Below are 16,908 nucleotides of genomic sequence, written 5' to 3'. Positions count from 1 at the left end.
GCCACACTGGGAAGAACTGGGGAAGGGGGCGGGGTTCAAATAAAGACGGAGACAGGCAGATCCATTAACCAAAATATCCTCCAGTTTCTATTCACAAGGAAAAGCTCCAGTCCATCTTTTTATTAACTTTTTTTTTGAAAAATTTCCTGACATTACAGAACTAAACTGAAATGTTTCTCTTCCACTCTTACATTTCATGACAAAACAAACTTCATGAGCCGAAAAACAGGGGGTGTGGGGTGGGGGGTGAGGTGGGGGCAGGGAGGAGAGAGAGAAGCTTTATAAAACTAAGATCTGGGGCTCAGCATTTTAACAGCTGAACAGAGAAAGGAATTAAAATGCTTGTAATTCAAAACAAAACAATTTAAACAAAAAAAAAAACCAAAAAAAAAAAAAACAAAACCAAAACAAAAAATAAACCTCATGAGTGGCCGCGGAGAGCATGGAGGAACCGAAAAATTTACAAACTAGTTAAAACCTGGGGCTGGCTGCTAAGGGACTACACAGATGGATGGTGAGGTGAGGCCGAGGGTCCGCGTCGGGGCCCCTAGCTGCTTCCCATGCCCCCGGTCTCCGAGGAGAGCCTGCAACGAAGAAAAGGGCGTCAGAGGGGACCCCGGCTGGGGGGGGAACAGGAGGAGGAAGGATGGGGCGCAAGGGAGGAAGGGCTTCCCCGTGGGGAGCGCGCTGGAGGGGGGACAGTCCCCCAGGGAGGGAAGGGAGGAGGTTTCTGGGGTGCGGGGAGTTGCTTTATGCACAAGCAGCAAGGGGAGATGCAGCAAGGAGGGGGGCACCCCCTGACTGTCCTCCCCAAAACGGAGCCAGGGGCTCCCTGGGGACTCTGCCGGGGAGGGATGCGGCCGGAGCGAGGGCACCAGCAGGCTCTGCTCCAAGCAGCGAGGGCAAAGCTTTTGGGGTGCAGACACCCAGCAGAAGGGGGATGCCGAGGTGCCCTGGGCACCCCAGGGCGCAGGCAGGCAGGAATGTGGCAGCGATTCCTGCAGGGAAGGGAGAGCACGAGGGGCAGGGGGGCTCTACCCCCACCAGGGACCCCCTGGAGAACAGAGAGGGAGGGGGGACACACGCACAATGCAAGGGGGTCCCCGAGCAAGCAGGGACAACACCAGCACCCCCAACCCACACAGAGCATCCCGGGGAGCTGCCACCTCCACGGCTCAAAGCTTCTCCCTCCCTGCAATTTTTTTTTTTTTTTTTGGGGGGGGGGCCACCCCAACCTGGGTGGCAGTGAACCCCCCCAGCAAGAGGGCACCCCATGAGGCCCCCTCCCCGGGGCTCAGCCCCCCGCCGTCGGCACAGATCTAGCAGAGCAGATTCTCACCGTGGCAACTTTATTACAGGTACAGACATTAAAGAGAGACAGGTGAGGCCGCGAGCCCCGTGGGCAACGTCACCAGGAATGCAATTAAATCCCAACTCGTTTATTCGGTAACGAACCCCCTCCCTCCACCCCCCCACCCCCCTCCCCAAAACCACGATTGCAACCAAGCTACTAAAAAAAAAAAAAAGAAAAAAGAGGAAAAGGAAAAAAAAAAAAAAGCAACAGCTACAAGCTAGCAGGATCAAGAAGGAATCAAACAGATCACTAGATGCCGGGCTGGGACACAGGGAAAAGAGTCTCCCAGCCAGCAAGAAAACTCCACTCTAAGAAACATCACAAGCTCACTTTGGAGTAAAAAGGAGGAGGAGAAAAAAAAATATTAAGAAAAAAACCACAAAAAGGAAAAGAGGAAAAAAAAAAAAATTGCTCTTCCAAGTCTCCTCTACGGGGTCTCCATGCTGCCACCAATCTGCTGGTCCTCTAAGGCCACAAGCAGACTCAGTAAGGAGAAAATCTCTGCTTTTCCGCTTTCAGTTTGTTAGTGACACATGGCACAGCTGGAGCGGAGGTACCCTTAGCAGCAGACACAACATTTAGAGCCAGGAGAGGGACAGGTTTCATGCCAAGCAGACTGGAGACACAAGGGGCAGTCGGAAGAGGGTTGGGGAGGCTGGCGGGTGCTTCGGAGGCCCCCGCTGTGGCGAGCGAGGGGGTGGTGGTGGAGGAGGAAGAAGAAGAAGGGGTGGAGGGTTGAGAGAGGTTGATGCTGAGGTGGTCAGGGATCGTGACGGAGGCTGCCTGGGAGGAGGGTTTAGCGCTTTCTAAACTGTAACAGAGGAGAAAGGAACAAAAAAAAAAAATACGGGTGGGTGGAAGGGAACACCACAAAAAAAAAAAAAAGCACAGGACAAACAGCGTCAAATCGCACGAGCCGAGCTCGGGGAGGGAGGGAGGGAGGGAAGGAAGGAGCGGCACCCTCCAAGCCACACCGGGACCCCCCGCACACCCTGGGCCAAGCCACTGGCTCAGCAGCGAGGCCATCCCAGTGCCCCAGAGCCAGGCACCTCAACGCAACCAGTGTGGAGCAAGTGGCATGAGCCAAAGTAAAAATAAAAAAAATAAAATAATAAAAAAAAAAGAAATCACAAGTGGCTTTTGTTCTGCTCCCCCTTGGGAGCAGGCTGGAGCTGCCACACCAGCCCAGCATCGACCCACACGACACGGAGCGGTCACAAGTCCCTGCACCAGTGCGGGGCTCTCCCAGCCACTCGCCTCCATCCAGAGCCCCGGGGGCTGAGGACCACGGAGGGCATCGCTCCCAGCCCGGCCCGTCGCAGGGAACGTAGGACACCGCGGCAAGATGGGTCTGAGCACGGGGAGCCCAGGCCGGGCCCTCGGTCCCCACTGCGGCAGTGCTCGCCGCAGCGTGCCGCATGGCGGGCAAGCGGCCAGGCCCCGCGCAAGCCAGCCGTGCCCCCACCGCCGCTCGCCGGTTATCGGAGCGCAGCCAAGTGCTGCCGGCAGCACCGACCGCTCTCCCTGGGATCACGACATTCCGCTGGGAGACAGCCGGGATCTCCACCAGCAGGCCCAGGGGTGTCCCTCCTCTATCACCCCCTGAAAAAGCCCTCGCCACGCAAGCGCCGGGTCGGAACAGCACAGCTCGAACTGCCGAGGGCCCGACAGGGCCAGGCACGGCTTGTAAGCGGCCGCGTGCTCCCCTCGGCCCCGTGGCCAGGCCCCTCCCCAGCCGGGTCCGTCACCCTACAGCTTCCCACAGACCAGGAGGCGATCGCACCAGGAAAATGGGACAGCAGGCACAGGGAGGGGGGAAAGGAAAAGGAGGGGAGAAAAAAAAAACCAACAAAAAAACAACAAACAAAAAACCAAACAACACCACGGGAGAGAAAACCCCTTCATTCCATGTGTCAGGGCATGAGCAGGGTCCCAGCCCGGGGAGCAGCACCCCACGGCACGGGCGTGCAGAGCCAGACCCCCGACCCACCGAGCCTCCTCGTCCAGAGACTTACCTGACATTAATTAGATACTGGGCCAAGCTAATGCTCGCTGCAGATCCAGTTATGGTAACCTGCCTGTCAGTAGATCCTTCCACTGGATTGGCAATTTTGATCTGCGCCCCAGACATCTGGCGGATCTCATTGATTTTGGCGCCCTGACGCCCAATGATGCAGCCAATCAGCTGGGGGAGGAAAGCGCCTTGTTAGCGGGGTAAGAGCCAAGCGTGTTAACCCGTCCTCATCCTCCTCCCTGCCCAGTGTCTGTCCTCCACGGGGACAGGGCTGGCACCTACGGGGGGGTGAAGGGGCTGAGAAGGGGGGTTAAGGGGCTGAGAAGGGGGGTTCTGCCTCAGAGGTGGCTGCAAGGGGAGAAGGGATGCATGGCCACCAAGAGTGGTCCGAGGAGGCGGTTTGGGGTGCAGCCACAAGCCCTCCTGCAGCTTTGAGGCTGAGAACGGGCAGCCCCACACCCCATCTTGTTTGAAGAAAGGGGGGCAGATCCCGGTGACCCACAGGGATGAGGGGGCAGCTGCCTGCCCGCTGCCCACCAACCCTCCCTCCCCGAGGCGGGCTGGGAAGGAGGGACCCCATGTGCATACTCACATCATTTGGAATGGTGAGTTCATGAGAGGTGGTTTGAGCAGAGGCATCCAAACCTGTTTAGAGACAGAGAAAAGGCAAGAGAAGTTCAGGGGGAGGCGGTGGGACGGGGGGTGCAGCACAGACAGACCGGAGCAGTCAAGCCAGCATTTGCTGCCAGCTTCATGGCTACCTTGAAGACGATTAGAACAGGAGGGGAAGGGCAGAGCAAGCTGTGAGGTTACTCCAACCCTCCCCGCTGCTCCCCACACCTCCTCCCCGACCACCTGCTTCCCCCAGCTGGGTCACCCCCATTTCTCTCCCTCTCGTCCCCCCTCCCCACGATATCACCACAGGATCTTCCTTCCGGTCAGGACAGTCCCAGAGCAGCGTGCTCACTGCAGGGGCTCCATGCGGGCACTCGGCTCTGCTGCCCGCTCTGGTACCAGCTTCCAAGGGCTACGCTACCCCCCTCCTCCTCGCCGCCACGGCCCCGGCAGGGCAGTGCTATGCCGGCCGGCACGGGCGCTGCAAGGCTACTCACGCCTCAGTTGGGGCCAAGTGCATGTGCTAAACGGAATTATTTTTTTTTTGGGGGGGGGGGCGTTTTTAATTTTTCTGCCCCCCTCCCCAGCTCGCTCCCTGCTACAGGGAGCAGCGGGAGCCTCAAGACCTCACCCCAGGGCAGGGGTGAAGCAGCCCGGGGACACACCGGCAGCCAAGGCGGTTAACGGGGTGCTGTCCCCTCCCTCACCAGCGATTCTGTCACCAGCAGCAAGACGGGGCTCGATCCGCTCCAGCAACTCCTTTGGCAGGGGGAATCGCTCCCCCCTCAGCGCATGGTTGGGGGGGGGTAAAGCGAGGGGGCCCAAGGCTCGCTAACAGCCTCAGGCGCTGGACAAGCAAGCCCTCCAACAAGTCCTGCTGCTCTCCACTGTCCAGCTGACTTCTGGGGCACGTACAACCAAGGCAGTCGGTACCTCCAGCCCTTCTAAGGCTCCCCTAACCCCCCCTTTCCCCTCCCATCCGTGCACAAAGGCGGGCAGCATTTAACAGGGAGAATGAGACCCCGGTCAGTATTAATACACAATAGAATTACTACAGATTTTGTTTTTTAATCATTACCCCAATAGCCTTTCACCTCTGGAGAGCTGGATTCAATGCCTGTTAAGATACAAGTGACAATGAGTTTGGCTGTCTCAAGTTTAGAGCCCCAAATGGGTATTTTTAGCCATCTTAGCAAATCTACAGCAAATTTGGTACAACTCAACAGTTGCCTGCTCAGGACTGGAGTAGCCGGAGGGGAGAGAGAGGGTGCTGCATGTCGGGGGGGGTCTCCCGGTGCATTGGCAGAGCTGTGGAGGATGGGAGTGAAGAGGAAGGAAAGCAGCACAGAGGCCCTGCCTGCTCGGTTTTTTTGGTGTACGGTTGGGGGTTCTTTGGTGGTTGTTTTTTTTTTCTCTACCCTCTGCGGCCCACCGCAACTTGCAGAGGCCGATACCAAGTCACCCCCAGAGATGTCGCAACAGAAGTCATTACCTGGCTGGGCTCAGCTCTGGGGGAACGTTTGGTTTTGGTTGGTTGTTGTTTTTTTGTTTTTTTGTTTTTTTTTTGAGAGCGCGAGACCCAAGCGGAGGCCCCGTTAGAGAGGAGCCAAGCGGCGGCTCACGGGCTGGCCTTTGGCCCACGCTAGCGTACAGAAGAGAGAAGGAGTTTCCATACCACTGAATCCAGTGTTGCCATGAGACATTGGAAAGTGTGACTGTTGCATTGCCAACTGGTGCAGCTTGGTCAGCTAGAGGGGAAAAAGAGAAAGAAAAAGGCTGATGTTAGCCATTTCCCAAGCCCGGGGGGGCCAGGACTCACAGCACACACATCAACACAGACACTGCCAGTGGCACCGGGTCCCCTCCCCGGCCCCTCCGTACACGGCATGGCCCTCTCCACATGGAGAGGGGGAAGGCGCCAGGCCAAGGTGGGCTGTGGGGGCAGGGCTGCGCCCACCCCCTGGTGAAGCGAGGTATGAAAGGAGCTCAACGGAGAAAAGCAGAGAGGAGCAGGAGACGAGACAGCAGGGTGCTCACACCACACCATGCAGGGAGTGGCAGGGGGGACAGGGGTGCCATGAAGGGAGATGGGGATGGAGCCCGGCTCGGTTCAGCTGCCGGAGTAGCTCTTCTAGCCCAGCTTCCTTCTAGCCCTTCTTCTCCCTGGCCTGGTGCGTCAGAGCCGCCCCCCCCCTTGCTGCTCTAAGGGTGCCAGGAGCGGAGATCGGCCCCCACTGAGCCTGCAACGAGCCTACGGGATGAACATGGGTGCCAGAGGATGGTGGTGTCCAACAGCAAGCTGGGACAGCGCCCGCGGGAGAGGCGGCCCCTGCCTGGACTGTCACTCCTCTCCCAAACGGTCCCCGACAGGCTGGCAGCAGCCTGGGCCGGGCCGGATCCAACCCCCCCGCGACTGCCACCTGCGACTGCTCGCTGGGCCAGCTGTCCCCTGCCCCAGGAGAACCACCATGACAGTGAACCATCATGTGCTGTTTTTGTTTTCTCTTGACAGGCTGCGGGCCAAATTCGGGGGGGTGGAGGGGCAAGGGAAGAGCCGAAGCTGGTGTGAAATGCCAAGCCGGGGAGAGACGGGTTGGGGGGGGAAAAAAAAAATTATATATATAGGAGGAGGGAAGTGTCAGAAAGAAGGTGGGGGAAGGAAAAAGGAGAGATCTGAGACCGGGTGAAGCTGGCTGCAGGAGGGCGAATTGAAGGGAGACAAGTTTTTTGGGGGGGAGCTCGGATCAGACAGAGCATTCAGCCCAAGCTGACGGCTAATGGCTCGAGTCGAGAAAGCACGGAGAAAATTTTGGAAGGGGGGAGGAAGAGGGTGGATTTCAAGACAAGAAGTTGTAAACAAAACTTACATCTGGCTGTGGAATGGCATACTGTCCTTGAATGGTATAGGCCTACAAAAGGAGGAAAACAGTCCTATTAACAACCATTGGACAGCCACCCAGGGACAGACAGATTTCAACTAGCCAGGAAGTCAGAGAGCCAAGGTGGAGAGTTCTCCGGGGCGAGGGAAGTGGGGCAGGGAGAGGCAGGGGACGGATAAATGCTGTAACAAGCAGTTTCTAGACGGGCGGTTACTCAAATTGGCCTTACGTGGCGGTTACAGGGAGGGAGTGGACAGTATGGTGCCGTCCCCCCCAAAAAAAAAAGTGGCAGACAAAAACAGAACGGCTGGGATCTTGATGAAGATGTATGGTGTGGTGGAGTCCGACAATGCTTCTAGCCCTGCGCCCCCCGCCTCGCCGACAGGGGAAGATCTCCAACGCCCCCGCCAGCCCTACTAGCTCCCGGCCCCTCCTCTCCCCGGCCCAGCAGCCCCCCAAAAAAAAAAGTCCCGTTCTGAGTCCTCTCGTCACTTCCGCACGCCTAGGAAAACGTCGCCGGGCAAGCTAGAGGTAAATGCTGGAGCTGGCTACCAATGCTAGACAAGGCAAAAGAGAGGCATTCGGGGGGGGGTAACAAGGCTGAGTGCCTGACCTGCCACAATTCCATGTCTTGAGGTTAAGGGACAGCCACAGACTTCAGATTCCTCCTGAAGCTACCCAGAAAGGGCGAGTCACTGGCTGGGGCCTGGCTGGCGAAGGTGTGGGGGGGTGGGGGGGCCGGGCAGGTGGGGGGTGGGTGGGATAGGAAGGGGAGAGGGGGGTACACAGCCTCACTTCCAGGTCACCGGAAGAACTGCAGCCCAGGCTGGAATTGGCCCAAGTTCGTTGCCATGCAGTGGCTGCCGGGTGGCCTGCGTGAGGAGAGGTTGGTGGGCTCAGAGTCCAGTTCCCAGTGGACAGGAGTCCACAGCACAAAAGCCACCGTTGACGGTTTTGGGGGACGGGGATGCCACCCTTGTTGGCAGTCTCAGAGAGGCCAAGGATTGAACGGGCCGTGGAGACTGAACTCCCCTCTCACCTCCTGAGGTGGTCCCTCCAAGTCAGAGTTGAGGCACATGGATGGGGCGGTGTGGGGGTAGCTCGCACTGCCGCTGCTGTACCTGTCCTGTGGATAAATTAGAGGACTTCAGTCTCCAGGGCTGTCAATCCGAAACCTTCCGCTAACACCAAAGTCACATCGACATTAGCTCTGCTTTTCGAGGGCTAACCCTGCTCTACGCACGACTCTGAGCTGCAAAGACAGAGCGCAACACCACCGGGAGCGGGGCCGGGACGGCTGCATCGGGCTGGCCGCGGCCCTGGGCCAGGGGAGAGGGGTGGAAGAGAAGGAAGGGGGAGAAGAAAGGGGAAGGGAGGGAAGAGATGCGTGGCCGTGGGAAGCCTGCTCCTCACTGCTCTAACGGGGAAGGCGGCCGGCTCCCGCGCCACGGGGGGGGCCACATGGTACGGCCCTCCGCTTGCAAGAGGCGCGGGGGGGCACAGACGTACCGGCCAGGCGCTTCCCCCGGGGTGCAGAGCGGCAGGAGAAGCTGTCGGAGAGGCGGGGGGGGCTGACCAGGTTCAGGGAGGGGAGGAGGAAGAGGCAGGGAGGGCAAGGGGTGGGGGGGGCCAAGGCGAGGAAGGGGACGGCAGCAGGTCCGTCCCCAAAACAAGCATGGCATGCCAGCCTGGTGGGGGGGGCAGGGAAGAGCAGAGTCAGGCCTGGCTCTCGGGGAGGCCGGCGGCAGCAGCTACCCCTTTCCCTGCCTACAGAGGCCTCCATCGGCAATGCTGGACCCTGCCTGCGCGGGTCCCCGGGCTGGCTATGGGCGCCAGGCCCTGCCAGAGCCCACCCCCGAGGGGTCTCCCTGACAGCAGGAAGGCAGCGGATGCGTTTGCACAAGTCGCTGTGTTTTCTCCAAGCATTACGGCAGCCCTGGGAACCGCAGGGTGGGGAACGGCTGACCCGCACCCAGGCCTCAGCCTCCTGCCTTGCCCAGTGGCCTGGATTGGACCGTGGGCGAGGACACCCAGCCAGCACCCCAACAGCCCCAACAGGGCCGGGGGGATTCAGGGCTTTACAGCAGACAGGATCCCGAGGGAGCCCTGTCACCTGTAAGCTGGCTCGGCGGCAGGGCAGCAGGGAGCAAGCAACTCCCCTGGATCAGCTCAGTGCAGGAGGGACTAAATCCCACATCACCTGATGGCTACTCCTATCTGACACCCTCCCCTCGTACGAGATGAAGCCTTTCCACACCCCAACCCTACCCACAGCACAGGCTAAGCCTCTGCACCCCAAAAGCCAGCCCCAGAGAGCAGAGAACCCCCCCAACCCTCTGGGCCGGTCACCCACAACAGGTCGTGCTGAGTCCTCAGAGCCAGCTGCAGGCAGAGGGGCAAAGCCTGGATTTGGCAGCTGGAGCATCGGCCTGATTCAAATCCCCCACCACACTGGGATTTTTATATTTTTTTTTTTCCCCCTCTGGTTAACTCCAGGACTGTTTGCCAGCACCCTCTCCTCTCCAGATCAGCCCTTTTACCCTCCCACCTCCCACCCCATCCCACCTCTGCCCTCTTCCATCCCTCAGTGAGCTCAGCGAGGAAGGCTGGGAGCGGGCTCTGGGAGGCCGAGGCCCAACAGAGCCACTCTCCGCCAGAGGAAGCGGCGTGGGTGACAGGCACGCAGAGCGGCTGATGTGCGCTGGCAGCGTGGCAGCTCGGTAAGACACCCCCTTCCCCTCCCCACCCTGCACCCCAGGAGCAGAGGAGAGGCCTTACCTGACCGCCTGCAAAGATGACGGGAGAGCTGGATGGCTTGGGTCGGTACGGGATGGTGACGCCCTTCGGGGGAGACTGGGTGACAGGCAGAGAGGAGAGGTTAGACACCAAGCGCTGCTGGCACCAACAATCCCCTCCCTGCACCCCAGACACCAACGCTCTGCTTTGGGTTTAAAAATCAGCCATTTGGGAGGACGCAAAGCAATCTCTTTCTTCCCCATCCCGAGCATGAGGCCAAGGGAGGACATGCGAGGAGCCGTGCGGCGTGCGAGGGAGGCTTGGGACGGCGGGAGGCCACTGCTCAGTGTCACCATGCTGGGCAGCACAACTGGTCAGCACAGAGCCACAGGCGACACCGTTAGCCGGTCAGCAGCTCTAGAGGCCTGGCTCGACCCCGGTTTTAAGCAGCTCCAAGCCTCACCTGGATGAGGCTGTAATCCCCAGCTATCCCTTTATCCCCCAGCAGCCATTTCTCCGTCCTCAGCAGTTTCCACTCGTGAGGAGGGACGTGGCTTGCCAAGGGCAGTGGAGATTCCTGTGCAGCACGTGCTTCCCCCGGAGAAAAACAGGCCCACGGGGCCAAGGGGAGGCCCTACCTCAAGCATGACGACGCAGATCTGTTTGACGCACTCAATGATGGACTGTGGGATCCCAGCAATGGTGATGGCTCGCTCAGTTGAGTTGGGCAGCATGTCTCCTGCCACCTGGACCTGTGCCCCCGTACTCTGCAAAGTTTACGGTTAAAAATAGGCAGTCAGACCTCAGGGAGAGCTGTGACCTCAGCGACAAACCCCGCAGCTGGGTTATACATAGTCAAAACTGCCCGCCTCTCCTGCTTTCCCCCAAAATAAAATCCTTTAATCCTAGCTGGAAATAATTTGGCCATCAGCAGCCCAGGGCAGGAGAGGAGGACCTGGGCTACAGCCTTTCCTGTAACCCAAGTCAAGCCCGTCTCCGCAGCCAGCGGAGCTGGGCAGAGTTAATCCATCGGCAGTCCAGAGCTGGCAGCGCCCAGTGCACTAAATGGCATTACTGAGGGCGGTGCAGGCCTGCCAGTGCATTCCCCCCTCCTCCAACAACTGGGAAAAAGCTGGGATGGGCAATCAGGAGCCCAGGGAAGTCGGGGAGCAAGAACCCCTGCATCCCACCGCCAGGGACAGCGCTGGGAAGGGGAGGGTCTGCCCCAAGTCTCACTTTCACAAGCACTAAGAATACAAGGAGGTCCAAAACAGCCAAGTGGTGCCATGCGGCACCACCCAGAGCAGGGGCCAACCCAAGGATTCATCCCTAGAACCGGTGCGTCTCTCCTCAGGGTGGCCAACACACACCTCTCTTATCTCTTTGATCTTGCAGCCTCCTTTCCCAATGAGGGAACCGCACTGGCTGGCAGGTACAACGAGTCGGAGGGTGACCGGGGGCCGGCTGGCAGCTGTACTGTTAGTCATGGAGCTGCTGATGTCCTGCGAGGAAGAGGAGTTACTCAGAGGGGTCAGCCTGGCGCACTGCCCTCGCCAGAATGGCACGCGGGTGGTGACGTGCCCGGCAGAGGGACAGGGAGGATGTCGCTGGCACAGACAGGCCAGGCCAAGGTGACCCCAGGGCACTCTCAGTCCCATTTCCCAGACTTTGTTAGCTGCCCAGAAACAACACAGCCACGTCTTGGGGGCCAAGCTCTGTCATCTCACTGACAATGGGGGTTTAACCCCCACTGGCCCAGTGGGGAGGCATCGGCTGGGTCACACTGCAGCCAAACGCAAACGGGCTGTGCCCATGTTGGAGTGGAACAAGTGGCTGGGGGCTCCGTGTGCCCACAGCTCCCAGCTCAGCACGGAGCCTCTCGTTGTAACAGGGGATCAAGGCAGGAGCAGCTCCAGGGAAAACAAGCCCAGCGCTGATTACAGCGGTCATGTGCTGGCAGGGGGAGGGGAAGGCACAAGGCCACGGCTCAACTGACCTACTAAAATAAAAGCTTTTAACTCCAAGCCCAGCACTCGGAGCACCAGCAGCCAGGAGCCACGCTCAGATGGGGAGCCCTCAGAGGACTCCAGCGCTCGGGGTACAGCAGGAACAGCTCCAGGCTCAGCAGCCTTTTAGGTGGCAGCGAGAGCAGAGGGGCACCAGGTCAGATCTGCCAGCACTGGCTTATCTCCTTCCATGAAGGGCCCCAAATCCAAAGGGCAACAGGATTTCTACCCCCACAGACAAGGTGAGGGCCACGGAGCTCTGCCTCACACCAGACAAGGAGCACTCATGCCTTCCAAACAATGCAGAGCAGGATGCAAAGCTCCTTGACAAGACAATCCTGAGCAGGCTCTAACGCCCACAGCCAGGCTCCTGGTTATTTAGAACCAACATTCCCTCTGGAAGTCATCGATTCAGTGGAACCAGGGGCACAATGCAGCTTCTCCTCCAGTGCCATGCAGCTGCACCCCCGGGTCCCCTCCTTGGCAGGGCTGGAGATGGCACCAAGCCCCGCCAAAGGGGAAGCAGCACCAGGAGGATGAGCAAAGCCAAGTGAGTTTCAAAGCCCTGTTCTGTTTTAAGCTGCTTAACCTGTGGCCACAGGGTGTTTTTGGCCTGGGAAAGTCCCTGCAGGGCTCTGGCACTCGGCAAGCAGTCACTTAAGGATGGCTGAGTGCACACAGGGAAGTGTCCCTGCTTGGACCTTGAACCTGCTCACAGCTGGGCAAAGATCAGGCCCCATGGGGAAAACACCACCAGCCCACGTGGAACAAGCCCATCCTGCTCCTCATCCTCAAGGAAAAGCTTTCCCTCGCGCTCCAGACATCCCCCCACCCCCACACACTCTGGGGCAAATTTATCCAGGGAGGGGGTAAAGGATGACTGCAGGCAGGGCAGCGCCGGGGGACTCGAGGCCGCAGACACACCTCTTCCAGTTTGTCAATGATCATTGCAAAAGCTTTGAAGATGGCATTGGTGGGTCCAGCGAGGGTGATGATCCTTTCGGGGCAGTTCCCTTCTGAGATGTTAATGCGAGCACCGCTCTGCAGGAGGGAAACGGGCAGACATCAGGGCTCCCGGCCCCCAGCTCAGACCCCCAAAAGCAGCAGCAGGTCCACGTGCCCAGCTGCGTTCTGCATGGGGCAGCCAGGCTCCCCCGGGAACCCCCGCCGGTGACGAATCCTCCCTCCCTCCCTCGGCTCCGGGCAGCCATCTTAGCCCGCTCGGCTTCCTGCCCGGCCCTGCCTACACCTCCCAGCATGCCCCGCGCCGCGGCTCCCATCTGCTGCCGGTGCCGCTGCCTGCACTGCCTGCAAATTCCTTTTCAGGCCCGCGCAGCCGCGGCCCCCCCCAGCTCCCCGCCCCGACCCTCCCAGCCCCCCTCGACTCACCTCCTCACGCATCTTCTTCACCGACTCTCCTTTCTGTGCAGGGGGAGAGAAGGGAGAGGCGTTAGCGTGGCTGTGCTGGGCAGTGAGGGGGGAGAGCGATGCAGGGCAAGGGGGTTTGTTGCTCACTTACCTTCCCAATGATGCTTCCCACCTCCTGGGATGGAAACAAAAGCAGCAATTACTCAGTGTTTAAAAACACTCCCGGGAGTTCCAAGCTTAAACAACTCCCTGCTCCAGCCAGAACAAGTTCCTCTGCACCTCAGATATGCCCCCCCAAGCCATTTGGCCACCTCTCTCCCAGCTGAGCCCCTCTATCGAGTCACTTCCACCCCCCTGAAGCTGATATTTTTATTGATGCATCAGGCTTTTAAAGGGCGGCCTCGTTCGTCATGAGATACCCAGGAGCCGGCCCAGTGCCAAGGAGCACATTCCTAACACCGCTGCCTAATGGCTGCAATAACGACGCAGCTCCAAGAGGTCCGACCGACGCCACTTTACTGCCATGGAAGCGCCCAGCCTCCCTCCGGGCTCCCAGAAGGGCCACCCCTGCGTTGGGCGAGGTGGCGTCGGTACAAACCACGTCCCATGGACACGTACCTTTCCATGCATGAGTAGTCGGATGGTGAGTGTGACATTTAAACCACCTTCAATGACACCAGTGTCCATCTTGAGCTGCGTTGGGTTGAGTCAGGCTGCGTCAGTGCTCAGATCTTTGGTCACTGGTCGAGCAGAGCTACAAATGAGAGGGATTGCGTTTGAGGAGCCGTGCCAACCCTCCCTGGCCAGTTTCAGACCCATTCCGGGGGGCCTGAAGCCCCTCTATGCTTCTTCTCTCCTTGAATATCCCCCTGGCAGTTTTAAGGCCACGCTCCTCTTCAAGTGGCGATTAGGAGAGCTGATCCATGATGGTTCAGCTCCCCAACAGGCTGCTCCTCCTGCTAAGGCATTTTCCAGAGTGGACGGGCTAAGCTGACACTATCCCGCCTCCAGCTGGGGCCATACGGGTCTCACTCATCCCCTGCCTCTTTCCAACCCCGCTGCTCACAGAGGCTTTGCTTACAGCTCCAGAGAACTTGCCTCTGCTTGCGAGCCCCATACCTTAATCTAGATTACAAGCTTTCCTCCGCAGCTGCGTATAGACACACGCGCCAGACAGAGTGACCGCCCCGCTCCCCTTCAGTTTAACCTGCTTGAGGAGCCAGGCTGTTGAGAAAATAAAAATATATGAACTTATCTGTGGCCTGAACCTGCGGGGGGGGAGGTCTTTCAGACCAGTTTCCAAGTTGATTTACTCAAACCTGGTAAGGCCACATGAGCACACGATCAGGTTTCAAACAATCTGCGGCCGAGTCGAAAGCAGTTGCAAAACACAACTGGCCACCAGCTCAGCCAGTCAGCCGTTTAACTTTAAAACTAAATTAAACTAAATTTTAGCTCTTGTTTTTAATCAGTCCAGTTGATCACCACCCCATCAAAGTTTAACCATGCCCCGGGAAAGAAGAAGCCAGGGCGAGGGCAGGGGCATTAATCTGGCAGGGGACCATGCCAAGCAAGCAATGCTGCCATGCTCTGGGTTAATGCTCTTTTAAGGGGAAAGCCACTGGCACTGAAGATTCCCCCCCACCCCCAGCGAGGAGTTATGGCCTCCATAAAACTCAGCCTGACATCCCATCAGATCCAAAAAGGCGCTTATTTGCCTAGTTTGGAAAGAAGGGCTCAGGATCCGAGCCCGGCAGCAGCAGAGTGAGGAGGAAAGTCTAGACCCAATCCCACGAGTTGGTTGTTTACGAGCTTCCCGGTTCACCGGAGGTGGCGGGAGCCTCGCTGGCACCCGCCGCCGTCTCTCTGGCTCTAAACCCACTCCTCCTCCCACCAGTTCAGCATCCCAGTTCGCCTTCGTTAGCATTAATTTGCTTTCCTGGCAGCGGTTTTGCCAGTCAAACGAGCTTGGGTTGGTTACGGGGCCGCCTCACAGCCCGCCGGGGACAAAAGGAGCCGACCAGACCTGCCAGGGGGTTACGCAAAGGGAGAAGCGAAGCCGTGCGGGGCAGGCCAAGGCCGGCGAGTAGCCATCGCTCCAATCCGAACTTGCTGAGAGGCTCTTCCGCAGGGAAACTTCCCCCAAAGTTCTCCTTACCTCCATCCGGCAGCCCTGCCTGCCCCCACGGGGCACGTGTAAGGCCCAGCCCCTGCCCACTGCCTGTATCAGGATCAAACACCCACCCGGGGCCTCCCCACTCAGTATCCTAGCCCAAAACTGGGACCATTATGTGGGGGGAACCAGTTGCCAGGGCAGTGAATTGGCTCCAAAAGCAGCTTGTCCCTGAGGCGGAAGGAAACGTGGCTCCACCACTGGCTCATCCCTGTGGCGGAAGTCAGGGGGGATGTGAAAAAAAAGTCCGGGGCTGGAGATCCCGGCTCCAAACCGGGCTCCTTGGCCCGCGGTGGGATGGGGGAGCACGGACCAAACCTCCGGGCTGGGACTGAGCCTCTGAACCAGGCCCATCCACAAAGCGGGGTGAGGGCAGGGGGTCCCCAGTGCCAAGATCGCAGCTCAAAACCGGCCCCAGACCCCAGGGGGGGAACAAGGGCCGAGCCCCGGGAGCGCGGCTCAGTCCCAGCTCGGTCCCGAGGAGCTGGGGAGGCGGCTCGGGACCCCCAACCGGGCCTGGGAAAGAACCGGCTCCGGGGCTCTAAAAACACCCCAGCAGCCGCGGCGGGGCGGGGGGCACAGCCCCGGCCGGGGATCGCGGCCCCAACCCGGGCAGGGCCGGGGTGCAGAGGAGGAGACCCCCGACCCCGAGGCGGGGCCGTCGTCCCAGCCCCGCGTGTGGGGCGCCCACCCCTCGGGCGGCAGCGTCGCGAGCCAAGCCGGGAGCAAAACAACTCGGCATGGCGGCAAAGACAGGCAAAACCGTTAAAAAAAAAAAAAAAAAAAGAAAAAAAAAGAAAAAAAAAGGGGGGAAAAAACCGAAAAAAAAACCACAAAAAAGGCAAAAAAAATTTCCTCCCCCCCCTCGCGACCGCTCGGTACTGACGGCGGGGGGGTGGCGGCGCCATGTGACGCACGCTGCTCCTCGGCCCCCCCCCGAGTCCCGGTTCCCGCGGGGGGAGGGGGGGGGGAGGGGGGGGGCGGCGGGGAGGGGGGGAGGGGCAGCAGCGCCCCCCACCCCCACCCCCCCCGCCCCGCCGGCGGCGCGGCGCGCGCGCAGGCCGCGGCCTAGGCCGCGACTAGGCCGCACATAGGCCGCGGGCTGGCGTGAGGGCGCGGCCGACGGCGGGCGGCGCCGGGCGGCGCGGGGGGCGCTACGCGAGGCCGCGGCTCGGCTGCCGGTGTAGAAGTTGGCGCCGGATGGCGGCGGGAGGGTTCGGGAAGGGGAGGGGGGTCGGGCGGGGGGGGGTGGGGGGGGTCGGGCCTACCTGGAGCGGCGCCGGTAACGGCAGCAGGAGAAGGGCGCTCCGGGCGGAGCGGGAGGAGGGAGGGCGGGGAGGAGGGGAGGGAGGTGGGGGGGGGAGAGGGAGCGCGCCGGGGCGGGCGGGCGGGATGGCGGCGGGAGGCGGCGGCGGCGGCTGCTCCTGCTGCGGCGGCCGCGGCGGGTCTGGGAGGGGGCGGCGGGAGCGGCCCGATTTACACCCCGCCCCGACCCGGAAACGGACGCCGCGCACCAGCGAGGCGCGGCGGGGCGGGGATAGAGAGGCCTCCCCCCTCCCCTCCCCGCGCCCCGCCCCGCCCCGCCCCGCCCGGCTCCTACCGGCTCCTACCAACGAGGCGGCGCCCCGCGGGTAGAGTGGCCACGCACGACCGCAGCGCCGCCGGCACCTCGGAGGACTTGGGGAGGGAAGGGGTAGGGGGGGGGGGCAACGGGGCAGGAGGGGGCAATGGGCGGCCATGGGGGAATGGGGGGCAATGGCGGG

General features: G+C 60.3%; 1 protein-coding gene across 7 annotated transcripts; it reads right to left on the bottom strand.

Moving 5' to 3' along the window:
• Positions 1-105: 105 nt before the first annotated feature.
• Positions 106-16,565, bottom strand: PCBP2 (poly(rC) binding protein 2). 7 transcript variants are annotated; one of them, XM_040581081.1, is made up of 16 exons: positions 16,414-16,565; positions 13,591-13,726; positions 13,124-13,147; positions 12,994-13,026; positions 12,529-12,645; positions 10,969-11,100; positions 10,237-10,365; positions 9,641-9,715; positions 7,902-7,988; positions 7,669-7,734; positions 6,851-6,892; positions 5,659-5,731; positions 5,062-5,100; positions 3,961-4,013; positions 3,370-3,539; positions 106-584 (listed from the first exon to the last, which is right to left on the bottom strand). In XM_040581081.1, exons 2-16 carry the CDS (start codon positions 13,657-13,659, stop codon positions 548-550), a joined length of 1,146 nt encoding a protein of 381 aa, XP_040437015.1. In that variant the 5' UTR covers positions 13,660-13,726; positions 16,414-16,565; the 3' UTR covers positions 106-547. The 7 variants fall into 7 exon arrangements, with proteins under 7 accessions (XP_040437015.1, XP_040437016.1, XP_040437017.1 ...); XM_040581082.1 differs by lacking the exon at positions 5,062-5,100; XM_040581083.1 differs by lacking the exon at positions 7,669-7,734.
• Between the last annotated feature and the right edge of the window lie 343 nt (positions 16,566-16,908).

Source organism: Falco naumanni, assembly GCF_017639655.2.
Source record: "Falco naumanni isolate bFalNau1 chromosome 20 unlocalized genomic scaffold, bFalNau1.pat SUPER_20_unloc_1, whole genome shotgun sequence".
In the NCBI taxonomy this organism is placed as follows: Eukaryota; Metazoa; Chordata; class Aves; order Falconiformes; family Falconidae; genus Falco; species Falco naumanni.
This window is presented reverse-complemented; position numbering and strand designations above follow the sequence as displayed.